The sequence below is a fragment of the Taudactylus pleione genome, unplaced genomic scaffold (assembly GCF_031769625.1).
Source record: "Taudactylus pleione unplaced genomic scaffold, aTauple2 ptg000180l, whole genome shotgun sequence".
Taxonomy (NCBI): domain Eukaryota; kingdom Metazoa; phylum Chordata; class Amphibia; order Anura; family Myobatrachidae; genus Taudactylus; species Taudactylus pleione.
This window is the reverse complement of record NW_028284582.1, coordinates 1,020,437-1,033,027: the sequence shown is the minus strand read 5'-3', so window position 1 is coordinate 1,033,027 and position 12,591 is coordinate 1,020,437. Positions and strand designations below refer to the sequence as shown.

The 12,591-nt window shown below is 46.3% G+C and overlaps 1 protein-coding gene across 1 annotated transcript in view; it reads right to left on the bottom strand.

The window, feature by feature from the left end:
- ITGB1BP1 (integrin subunit beta 1 binding protein 1) overlaps positions 1 to 12,591 on the bottom strand; it is a 29,720-nt gene that overhangs the window by 15,630 nt on the left and 1,499 nt on the right. Inside the window, exons 2-4 of the mRNA XM_088476012.1 lie at positions 10,880 to 10,979; positions 8,439 to 8,517; positions 1,527 to 1,663 (exon numbers count right to left, since the gene is read on the bottom strand). Of these exons, the coding sequence (XP_088332138.1) occupies positions 1,527 to 1,663; positions 8,439 to 8,517; positions 10,880 to 10,951 (288 nt within the window). The 5' untranslated portion in view covers positions 10,952 to 10,979. The remainder of the gene's footprint in view (positions 1 to 1,526; positions 1,664 to 8,438; positions 8,518 to 10,879; positions 10,980 to 12,591) is intronic.

Genomic DNA, 12,591 nt, shown 5'->3' with positions numbered 1-12,591 from the left:
GTTTATAGGAAGGATATTAGAAGGTATAGGCAGGGGTATTTATAAGGTTCAAAGACAGAATCCTTAGAGACCATAAGACTAATCAGATAGCCAATTATCTAATGATGCAAAGGTGACTGCATATTTGTACGCGCTTGGTGGGCCCTGTGAAGCCGCCGGTGGGAGTCTCAATGCATTTGCTGCCGGTTACAGCATCAGCGTATTTCTGTACAGCAGCTGCGATCCCAATTAGCGCCACAACTGAATCAGGCCCAGTCCGGCCCTATGGACAGTCAGTAGCATCAATACCATTTTCCTATGCTAATGCAGCAGGAGGTTTCTGGCATAATTAGACGTCTCCTGCACGCTTGTGTGATCGGCAGCTGCATCCAAGGATGCAGCCAGCGGATCACTTGCAAGACCATGGGTCACCTAAATAACCCGTAGGTTACTCAGATGGCAGTCTCTGAACCATAGCCAATGCTAGGAAATCTGCGTCGGAAGACGCAGACCCTGGCAGCGTGACGCCCCCGTTTTCCGGAACGCTGCCCGACCCCTCCCCGCCCACAAATGGCTGCAGCCTATCAGGCAGCGCCATCTGAGCACTTCGAGCTCGCAAAAGATATGCACATGCCAAGTACAGATCCTGTGCAGATCTTCTAACTTTGGAGTTGTGCGCAAACCATAGGTTTGTGTACAAGTCTGTATCGGACCCTATGTCCATCAGACCCAGGACCAATGGACATAGAGATTGATAACTGATAACCTGTTGGTTCGATGTGGTGAGGCTGGGCAGCTACTACCAGGTGGATCACTTTGTGAATATGCCAGCTTTAGCTTGACAAGTTCTGCCCATCCCTGAAAATGTGAAGACACATTCTACCAGGTGGGAGAGAGCTACCTGGGCAGCACTGCACGGGGTTCCTGCTGAGCTAAGTACCGGGAAGCTACCTGGTCCTCCATGTACATCTTCACAAAAGTCTACAGAAGTAATACTTCTGCATCTAAAGAGGCCATACCCTCCCATAGTGACAGCATAGGGGCGCCCTCAGTATATGGAAAGTGGGATTTGTGAACCTATGTTAAATCCTTCTTTCAGTCCATTGCAGTCCCCAACCCTCCCCTCCTCCCTCCACGCTCTTTGTGTTTCTGCTCATGTTCATCCATTTATCGCTATCATAGTTAGGACACTCTGACCTGTCTTTTGGGGGCTTTGTTAGACAACACTGAGTTCCCAGGCAGCCAATGGAGTATAGAGGGGGAGGAGCTTGAACTTTCTGCTGGTAACATTAAAGTACGTAACTCTATACCCATAGTAATCAGTGTCTCTCCATGGACTGAGAAGATAACAATGCCATTATTAAATCTCAGCCATCTGACACAATGGTTCAAATAATGTTTTCTTTACACAAAATGTGATGTTATTTAACAGTAACTCATTTATTAATGGTGCTTGATGTTAAATCCTTCCATACATTTCACCTTCCACATCCTCACTGCACATTGTTATGGAGATTTCCAGCCCCACACCTTACGGTGACTGTTACCTGTGCATTATCAATGTAATGTATGAGATCCAATGACACCTGGAGCGATTTGCTTTCTTCCGCCTTCACTCTTTCAATGGATCCCACATATTTCACCTTAAACTCAGCGCACGGTTCAGAATTACCCCCGGCGTGTCCTGTGGGCAGCAGACAGGAAATATTTAAGGGATCACGGCATGTACAAAAATGATGATAGTCGCTAATTCCTAGTTACGTCTCAAAGAGGTCTATTTACTAAGCATTGGATGGAAAGTACCAGCCAACCAGCTCCTGTCATTTTTCAAACGCAGCCCGTGACATGGCAGTTAGGAGCTAATTGGCTTGTGCATTATCACCATTAAAGGCTTAGTAAATTTACCCCTTAATCTCTTATTTGCCGATGGCTTGTGGTGTGCAGGCTGCATAGTCTGTACAGTGTTGCACTGTCGGTTACATCTGCAGCGATAAGAGGAAGGTCGCTTCCTGTCAGCTTGTTCCATGAGATCACAAAAGGCACAGATTATTATCATCCTTTATTTATATGGTGCCACAAAGGTTCCGCAGCGCCTTACACAGTACATAAATGAGCACAGAAGAAAAACAGTTACTAGTAATACAAAACAATGCAGGACAAGGTCATGGTTTATACACACAGCTGCATAACACAAGCAGCAGGACGTCAGCAACCAGGTGTTAGGTGCCGTTGTGGGGAGTTAGGAGTAAATGATACTATAAGTAGGGGAAGAAGCACGTGAGGGACAAGGGCCCTGCTCGTAAGAGCTTACATTCTAAAGGGGAAGGGCAGACAGACAGGGGCGACACAGATGGGGTAGATAGTGAGGAAGGAGCATGGAGCAGTGGGTCAGGATATGTGCTGCGGAATGTGTGTGTATAAGGTGACCTGATGTTATGTAAGTCCTTCATACATCTATCTCTATGACAGAAAATAGATTTTGTTTATGTGTTATTTACATGAGAGATGTACAAAATAAAGTTGTAGCACTTTAATTATAGTGTTACAGATCTATATTTCTATTATGTATCATGTCAGGCATGTAACATCTCTTGCTGCATGCAAATAAAATAGGGGGGGGTGGGACAAGTGCACCACAGCAGAACCCTACCCACTAGAATTGAGTTGCAGTATATCCGGCCAGACAACAAATGTACTTCCCCCATGCAAACTCTGGACCACAAGGTAACCCCCACTCACCGACTGCTGCAGCCATCAGCACATCGCCCCTCAGAGCTGCTCTATTCAGACCACAGCTGTACCCCTAACTCAGCTCCATAACATTAACCTGACCTAGTCCTAGAACTCCGCCTCTGCTCTGTCACAGCCCTAGCAGCACAACGTGCTCATCTCCCTTCCTCATTGCTGGGTGCTGGCAATGAATGGGTGTAGGAAACAGGATGTTTTCTGGGCTGTGTGGCAGACACTACGATACACTGGTAAAGGGGGAGGAATTTAGCAGCATTAATGGTGGTTAGGGCCACTGTGGCTTTGGGAGTGTTGGGCACAGTATACGGTAGCACCATGAAGCGGAGATAGGAAATGACCACAAAGAGGTTTTTGTTTCTGTAGGCTTACTACATCCGAGTAATGACTGCAGCAGCCAGAGTTTTATGTAGGGTAGGCGCAATGGCTTCTATCCCTAATCTTGTACGGTAGTGATGCTGTGTGTTATTGACAGCTGTTAGGTGATGACCCTCTGTGTGTATGACAACCATTAGGTGGTGCCCTACTGTGTGTGTAGGACAGTGGCCCACTGTGTGTATGACAGCCGTTAGGTGATGGCCCACTGTGTGTATGACAGCCGTTAGGTGATGGCCCACTGTGTGTATGGCAGCCGTTAGGTGATGGCCCACTGTGTGTAGGGCAGCCGTTAGGTGGTGGCCCACTGTGTGTAGGGCAGCCGTTAGGTGGTGCCCCACTGTGTGTAGGGCAGCCGTTAGGTCCTGGCCCACTGTGTGTAGGGCAGCCGTTAGGTCCTGGCCCACTGTGTGTAAGGCAGCCGTTAGGTCCTGGCCCGCTGTGTGTATGGCAGCCGTTAGGTCCTGGCCCGCTGTGTGTATGGCAGCCGTTAGGTCCTGGGCCGCTGTGTGTATGGCAGCCGTTAGGTCCTGGGCCGCTGTGTGTATGGCAGCCGTTAGGTCATGGGCCGCTGTGTGTATGGCAGCCGTTAGGTCATGGGCCGCTGTGTGTATGGCAGCCGTTAGGTCATGGCCCGCTGTGTGTATGGCAGCCGTTAGGTCATGGCCCACTGGGCGTGATTCAGACCCGCTCGCGGTCGATGTTGCCCAAGTGCGCATGCGCACAATGGAGGCGGCTCTGTCGTGCACATGCGCGAGACCCGAATAACGATGGCCAAGCCGTCGTTATGGGTCTCGCACCAAAGGGGGCGTGCTGTCGATGGTGATTGACAGCACGCCCCCTTTGGTGGGTGTGCCAGGGGCGTGGCTGCCCAATATCTGTCAGCGATAATTGACCAACATGTTGGAGAGACGAAAGACACAATTTGTCGGCCGCGGGAGTGCGCATCTGTCATCGTTCAGGGCCTATCCATGACAGATAAATTGAACGACTGAACGATATATCGTTCAAATTATCTGCTAATGGATAGGCCCCTTTAGGTGATGTCCCTCTGTGTGTATGTCAGTCTTTAGATGGTGGTCATCTGTGTGTAAGATAATAAAACCTTCCAGACACCACACAAGTAGTCCGTGGTCCCACAGTTGGGGAGCACAGAGAAGCATAAGTTCATACTAGGGCAGAGTACCAGTATTAAAGGTAACCTACAGATGATGAGAATACCTGTTACTTAGATGTCACTGAGCTGCATTCACTCTGATAACAGATAATAGGAGGACGTCAAACTGGTCCCAGTGGCCCCTCTGCTGCACTACTATAAGTATGGTTAGGAGGAGGAGGTGTTGTGTGTGTATGAGAACTATGAGCTGGTGGAACTTTGTGTTGCGGGTAGTGATAGTCCTGTGTGTGCTGCCAGGAGTCTGTGTGTGCAGTAAGTACTGTGCAGTACAGGTGGCGCTCCCTTCTCCTGCACCACTGGAAATGACACACTGTAATTTAATTAATGAGGCAATGGACCAAGGGCCTGATTCAGACACGGTCGCTAGATGCGTACGCTCGCACTAAGCGAAAGCAAATTTTCCAAATTGACGTCATGGGATGCGATCGCTCGCCAAGGCATAAGCACACCCACTTTGCAGACACCCACGTATGCAGACACCCCTTAGCGTATGTACAGACGCCTACTGGCACACGTCATCTCCAGGAAGTGTATGAAAACATTTGTACATCGAGGACCATCGGATCCGAACGCAGTGCTTGTGGTAACCTTACCCTACCGCAAGCTCTGCGAGCATTACAGTGTAAAAAAAAGGCAAGTGATGTGTACTATGACGCTGCCTGTTAATTAAGCACGCCTCTGAAACGGCGTTGAAACACTCATTCACGCCTGCGTTCGCATCGCCAACCCCCCGTCATTAGTGTCCTGCCCCTGTTACCACCCACAAACGGCCTCTCCTCTCACTCATTACACTGGGCTGTCTTTGCAGGGTGAGCGAGTGGTATGAGATCACAGTGAGTAGTTCATGCACACGCACAACGACGCGTACGCAAAACATCGGGCCGCTTGCGAGCACACACATCTAGCGAACGGGTCTGAATCAGGCCCCAAGAGTGCAATGAGTGCGACATCCATCTTTAACATTGTATGTAAACCAGGGAACCTAGAACGCCAGTTTGAGGAATTCAGTCCCATGAAAGGGTTATAGTAGTTATTACCAGTTATATAGTGCACACCTATCCTGCAGCGCTTTACAATGAATATTTCAGTCATTCACATCAGTCCCTGCACCAGTGGAGCTAACAATCTATTTTATATATTTTTGGTTATTGGAGGAAACCAGAGTACCCAAAGGAAACCCATGCAAGCAAGGGGAGAACATACAAACTCCACACAGTTAGGGCCGCAGTGGGAATAGAAACCAACACCTCAGTGCTGTGAGGCAGCAATGCTAACCATTACACCAACCATGCTGTTTATTGTGGCAAGACACTTTTCCTATATAGGGCCGGATTCAATTAGATTCGAAAAGCCTTAATCGTTTTACCTATTGTCGCTTTTCGCCTGTTAGCGGCTTATCTCCATATTCAATTCCAGGACGTTTTCGCCTAAGCGGAAACTCAATGCATTGTAAGAGGCGGAAACGTTTCTCCAATGAATGGCAGGCGGAAAAAAGTGCAAAATCTCTATTTTGGGGTGCAAATGTGGAAAATTTATTCAGAACCCTTTGGACAACCTTTCCGCCCCCCAAAGGACAAATCAGCCAAAAAATAAAAAAGAAATCCCCTAAAAACAGCCCTAAAAAAGACATGGCCTTTTTGGGGAGAAAATGAAAAAAGTGGGGGGACAAGGATAAAAACTAGCGAAATAGGTTTCTTGGGGGGGCTGTATTGATGGGGCAGGTGTTTTAGGATTGCAGGTGCATGCAGCAGGTGGATTTTTCACATTTTTTTTTTTTTTTAAAGTGCACTTTAGAGACTCAAAAATATGCTAGCACCCATTTTCAAGTACCCCAAATTTGACTGGACCATTTATTTTCCCCAAAACATACTGTTCTATTCTATTCAGTACTTTCCGCCTGTTCTGCATTCACCTATTCTGCAATTGAACAGGGCAAAACGCGGGGACACGCAAGCCGCGAATTTGCCTCCCAAACAGGTGAATGTGGTGGAAAGCACAACAGGCGAACAGTCCGGGTCTTTACGCAGCCAACTGAATACGGCCCCTAGTGAGAGTTGCTAATTTATGCTGTGCTATAACCAAATACAATACTAACTATATATATATATATACTGCCAGCTATTAACATAAAAGAAGCTAGTTTGGTACATTAGAAAAGAAGGAGGGTTTGGAACAGTGTGAGATGTGTGAAGTCAGTTGGATTAAATGATCTATTCAGCAGAATGTAGTGTACATGAGCTACACAAAGATAGCAATGGTGATATACTCAGGTATATAGTTATATGGGTAACGGTTTAAGAAAGTGAAAATGGTTTTAATAAAAACTCCTAAGTATAATAAAGAGATCACATATATCTGTGCACAAGAAAAAACAGCAATAATCTAATCACATCCGCTACAATGCTGTATAACAGGACATAGGCTCTAGTAATAGGAAGTTGCAGCACTTGGATAGGAGTATAGAGTTCTCCAGAGATCTGTGTGGCTGGAGTCTCTAATTAGAAAGTGAAGTGGTGTAATATCACCAGCTGTAAGTACAGGCGACTGGATGTAACAGCAATTGAATCAAAGTTTGGGTGCCAAAACCCAACAGCAGAGATAGGATGCAGAAGTATCTGTGTGTATCACAGTAATGGCCGCCTGACACGTTTCCCTGAGTATCTCAGCTTCCTCACAATAAACTGCTGCAGTTTCCCTTTACAAGAGTCTCTGGACCTCATTCAGACCCGCTCGCAAGCACTTGAGTGCTCGCAAGCGGGTCGATGTATGGCTGTGTGCACGCGCAGGGGCCGCACTGCGCGAGCGCCAGCCCCGGAGCAAGAGAGAAATTCTCTTGCTCCGTGGCTCACTACAAAAGGGGCGGCTGTTGATGTTGATCGATAGCTCGACCCGTTTTGTAGGCGTGGCGGGGGGGTGGCTTCACAAACGGAGGCGTTCCCAAGCGAACGCCTGCCGTCTGTGGGCGGCCCCACTGACATCACCCCAGCTCTCCCACTGACATCACCCCAGCTCTCCCACTGACATCACCAGCGATGTCAGTGGGAGAGCTTCCGGCTCTATTAGAACCGAAAGCTCTCTGGGACTTGCGGCACACGAGACCCTACCTCAAGAGTCTCGTCGCAAGCCCCGATGGTCGCGATGGCATCATCCTGGTCGCTCGTTTAAGCTGTGCGTGGTAACCCACAGCCTAGCGAGCGTTCAGGAGGCCGGCTCAGAAAATGGAAGCGGCCGCCCTCATTCAGAGCGAGCATGTGAGCGGCTCTGAATGAGGTCCTCTATCTACACATTCTAAGTTCTATTATTATATAGAATTCTGTTTTTTAACCATATTAAGGTACCGTGTACATCCATTTTATACTAATGGCTGGTACTGAGTTCTGCTATACACTTCTTATCTTGGCTCATAGCAGCCCCCAGAGCACACCTCTCTCCAGTTTGGTACATTATACTCCTGCTTGTGCTGTAATATACATTTTCCGCTAAGGAGTCTTGGTGCCTTTGATAAAATAGCATATACATACATAAATTGTACACGTAATATATTGGAGACCAGCACTGTGAAATCTATTACGTTATCAGCGTTCACATGGTAAGGTACAGCAATGGCCTCCTCACTAGTAGCCATGTGTTTGATCACATGAGGCATGTGTGTACGTACAAGTCACACACACACACACAAAATACATATATGTTAAAGAAAGGAATAGGGCAGAAGTTGCAAGCCATTATGCATACACGGATGAAAACATAGTTTCTGTATGATATAATGTGACATAATAATGACTGAGCAACGTCTGAAATTGGCATTATTTGTAGAAGAAATGAAAGTCCAACCCGGGTGTGCCATCATCTCACAGAGAATAATAGATTATCAGTTACTGTTAGACTGAATTGTATAGAACACTGCTTCTCAAATACAGTCCTCGGGACACACTAACAGTGCATGTTTTCCATATCTCCTTGCTGGAGCTCAGGTGTATTCATTACTCACTGACACATCCACAGGTGGTTCTAATTATAGCCCTTGTGATTCTGTGAGGAAACCTGGAAAACATGCTCTGTTAGTGTGTCCCGAGGACAGGATTTGAGAAGTACTGGTCTAGAACATCAAAAGTTGTAACAAGGTGCAGGGCCCTGTTTACCAATAAGGACATGAACTTACCAAAGCTTTTGGCAGAGTCAGTGTCCAGGCTAGCCACGGTGCTGGATCTGGAGAGGCCCCCAAGGCTGGAATCTACAGACTAAGAAAGCACAATGTTACCTATATAACCACACTGTATACAGCACTCACCCTACTAGTGTCACTCAGCCAAATGATTATGTAGAAAGTAGTTGGATGTATGAATTTGCTCCCATAGAGCTGTGCTTCACACCACAATCTTATCTCATTAGTTTGACTGGAGCCTCATATCACTACTCTGTACAGTTGGGAGACCCTGCACCTCCTGCTACCTATTTCTCAGTCTGTTGCTTCCAGCTGCCATCATTATCCATCTCACATCATGTCATATGCAGCCCTGTCCTCACTGATACATCAGTTATATCCTGATATACTCTGTGCACCTGGAATACCCTGGGCCTTCCTCTATATAATTCTCAGTCTGAGGCTTCCTGCGTCCTCATCCTCACATCAAGTCACTGCACCTGTCGTATGCAGCCCTGTACAGGCACATCACTCATCTCCTGATATACTCTGTGCTGCTGGGGACCCAGCTCCTTTCACTATATAACTCTCAGTCTGTGGCTTCCTGTTGCCTCCATTCCCCTCCTCACATCATGTCACTGCCCCTGACACATGCAGCCCTGTCCTTACTAACATATCACTAATTTCCTGATATACTCTGTGCTGCTGGGCACCCTGCTCCTCCCACTATATAATTCTCAGTCTGAGGCTTCCTGCGTCCTCCTCCTCACATCATGTCACTGCACCTGTCATATGCAGCCTTGTACAGGCACATCACTCATCTCCTCATATACTCTGTGCTGCTGGGCACCCTGCTCCTCCCGAGGATTCCTGCGTCCTCCTCCTCACATCATGTCACTGCACCTGTCATATGCAGCCCTGTACAGGCACATCACTCATCTCCTCATATACTCTGTGCTGCTGGGCACCCTGCTCCTCCCACTATATAATTCTCAGTCTGAGGCTTCCTGCGTCCTCCTCCTCACATCATGTCACTGCACCTGTCATATGCAGCCCTGTACAGGCACATCACTCATCTCCTCATATACTCTGTGCTGCTGGGCACCCTGCTCCTCCCACTATATAATTCTCAGTCTGAGGCTTCCTGCGTCCTCCTCCTCACATCATGTCACTGCACCTGTCATATGCAGCCCTGTACAGGCACATCACTCATCTCCTGATATACTATGTGCTGCTGGGGACCCAGCTCCGTCCACAATATAACTCTCAGTCTGTTGCTTCCTGCTTCCTCCATTCACCTCCTCACATCATGTATCTGTAATATGCAGGCCTGTCCTTGCTGGCATTCCATTCACCTGCTGATATACTCTGCGCTGCTAGGGGACCTTCTCCTTACACTATAGATCACTCAGTCTGTGACTTCCTCACTGCTTCCCCTCCTCACATCAAGACACTCCACTCGTCACATGCAGCCATGTGCTTACTAAGACATCACTTGTCTCCTGATATACTCTGTGCTGCTCGGAGACCACATCCTTACACTACAGAATACTCAGTTTATGGCTTCTCATTGCTTCCATTTCCCTCCTGAGATCACTACGCTCCTCCTGTCACACACAGCACTGCCCCCACTAACCCACATCTCCAGATATATTATGAGCTGCTGGGGACTCTGCTCTTTCCACTATATACCACTCAGCCTCTTCATTCCAGTTATCTTCATTACTCTGCTCACATCATGTCACTGCTCCTATCACATACAGCCTCACTAACATAAATCACGAGCAGACAGATACTGGGCTCCAAGATCAGCACACTTGTCTCATGAAACACTATGTACTACTGTGAGCGTTCTGATTATCATATTCACTAAAAGCTGATCTAGACCCGCATACAGCAGCTTTAAAAATAACTATACAAATGGAGGAAAGAAAAGCTTGTTCCATATAAACTACTCCACTGAGGATGAGTATAATCAGAAGTGAGTGCAAGGCGCAGAAGAAGTACATCTCTCTAAATCCAATTCCCCACAGGCCGTACAGAAGCCAGGGTCTTTCAGGTACCCCTGCTGTCTTGTGTAAAGGAGTAATGCTTTTTCCAGACTATTCTACTCATATAGTGTATTTGTAAATGGCAGAAATCAGTTCGTGTGAATGGAATTTGCACAGTATAGTATTTGTTAGGCTGACCATGCACTGTGATCTGCCTGTCCTGGGCCATAGGTGAATGAACAGTGAATAGACCTGCGGACAATTTGACTACACATGCAGAAAGTGAAATTTGGGAGATCAGATTGGTCACTGTGCAAGCTCTACAGACGCCCAAAACACAGCGATACACTGGCAGACAGGATTTACCACCTGGCTCCATCAATCTTCTGGCGGGCATGGAGGCTATTCTGGGTCTACCTACCTGACGATGTGTGGCCACCTTCCCAACATGAAATAGTGAGTACAAACCTTACTCTTGGTGCTGATCTCACTGCTCTGGGAGCTGCTGCTGCTGTGTCTTTTCTTTCCTTTGCGGAACATTCTTTTCTCACAATTCCATCCAGGCTTCCTGAGGGGAGAAGGTAAAACATAATGGGGGACATGGAGAGAGATAAAGTGACAACCAATCAGCTCCTAACTGTCAGTTTACAGGTTCTGTTTGAAAAAAGAGTTAGGAGCTGATTGGTTGGTACTTTATCTCTCTCCAAGGCTCCATACATAGACCCCATTGTGTGACAGACTCACGGTGATATTCTTGCTTCCACCACTTTCTACGCTATGTTACAGACCACAGAGAGCGACACTTATTAATTTCTCTGCACTTCATGCGCACTACGAGATACGGAGCCATATCTAAGGTAGGCATGGGACATACAGAGCTGCAATATGCTTCACTATAATATAGAAACACTGTATACAAATAATTATGCCTACATAAAAACCTGGGGGGAAACTCTGCCATTCAAAGGTAACAAATTCATACTTGTCCAATGTCCGACAGACTCTTTCTGTGCAGCATTTTATCCACATCTGCCTAAAACTTTTGCACAGTGCTGATACATACATACACACAGACGTATATATACATAAAGAAATAAAAAATAAAATGACAAAAATTTTAATTTTAATGTATATAATGGTGAAATAATTAATCAAATAAATTTAAACCAAAACTAAACAAAACAAACAGAAGAACAATAAATATGTCGATAAAGAAAAAAATAAATGGTGCAAATGTGAGATAAATGAATCAATAGATCAACAGAGGGCTTTGTTTACCCTAATAAGATTGGAACCATAGGGAAGTGAAGCTGGCTGAACGGATTTCTGACTGACGGCCACTCGGCTAATGCACATCCAGTGTGAAAATACTAACCCGTGGCCAAGGAAATGGGGGCAGGATTTGTGGCCAAGACAATCGGGGCTGAACCAGTGTTTTGTTGGTTCTCTCCACAGTCAGTCAATTGGTGTCAAGGTGACAAGCAGTGATCATTGCCTCCCTGGGTGTGACCAGAGTCACACTGATAGGGGTATATTTACTAAAGTGAGAGTTTTTAGAAGTGGAGAAGTTGCCCATAGCAACCAATCTGCATAAAGCTGCATACACACACAACGATTTAGTAAATGAACGATTTTAGTAAACGATTTTCGTTCATTTTTTCAAAGGAAAATGGAACGAAAATAGTTTACTAAAATCGTTCATTTACTAAATGTAATGAACGATTTTTTTGAACTACAAATTAATTTTGCATATTCCCTTACTGAAAATCGTTGAGTTGGTCAGTCTGACTGAACTACAAACGTGAAGGCGCATGAACGATAATCGTTCGTTTTAACTCAGAAAGTGAGCGATTTTTTCAACCACTGAACGATAAACGATATCGTTATCGATAATTGTTCAAAAAAATCATTGTGTCTGTATGCACCTCAAAGGTGCGTACACACAACGATGTAAGTAATGAACGATTTTCAGCGCCGGCTAAATTCCGTGGCTGTTCCGGGTTGGAACCCTGTTCCAACTCCAGGTCAGACCCGGAATTTAGGTGTAAAAGTGGTATTACTGTGTGATAGCAGCATTGCCCTAATAACCGCTCAACAGATGAAAACTGCACAGTCTATTAATTATATGTCCTAAATGCTCATTTTATTTACACAGAATTCATGATGATTTAGAGCCACTC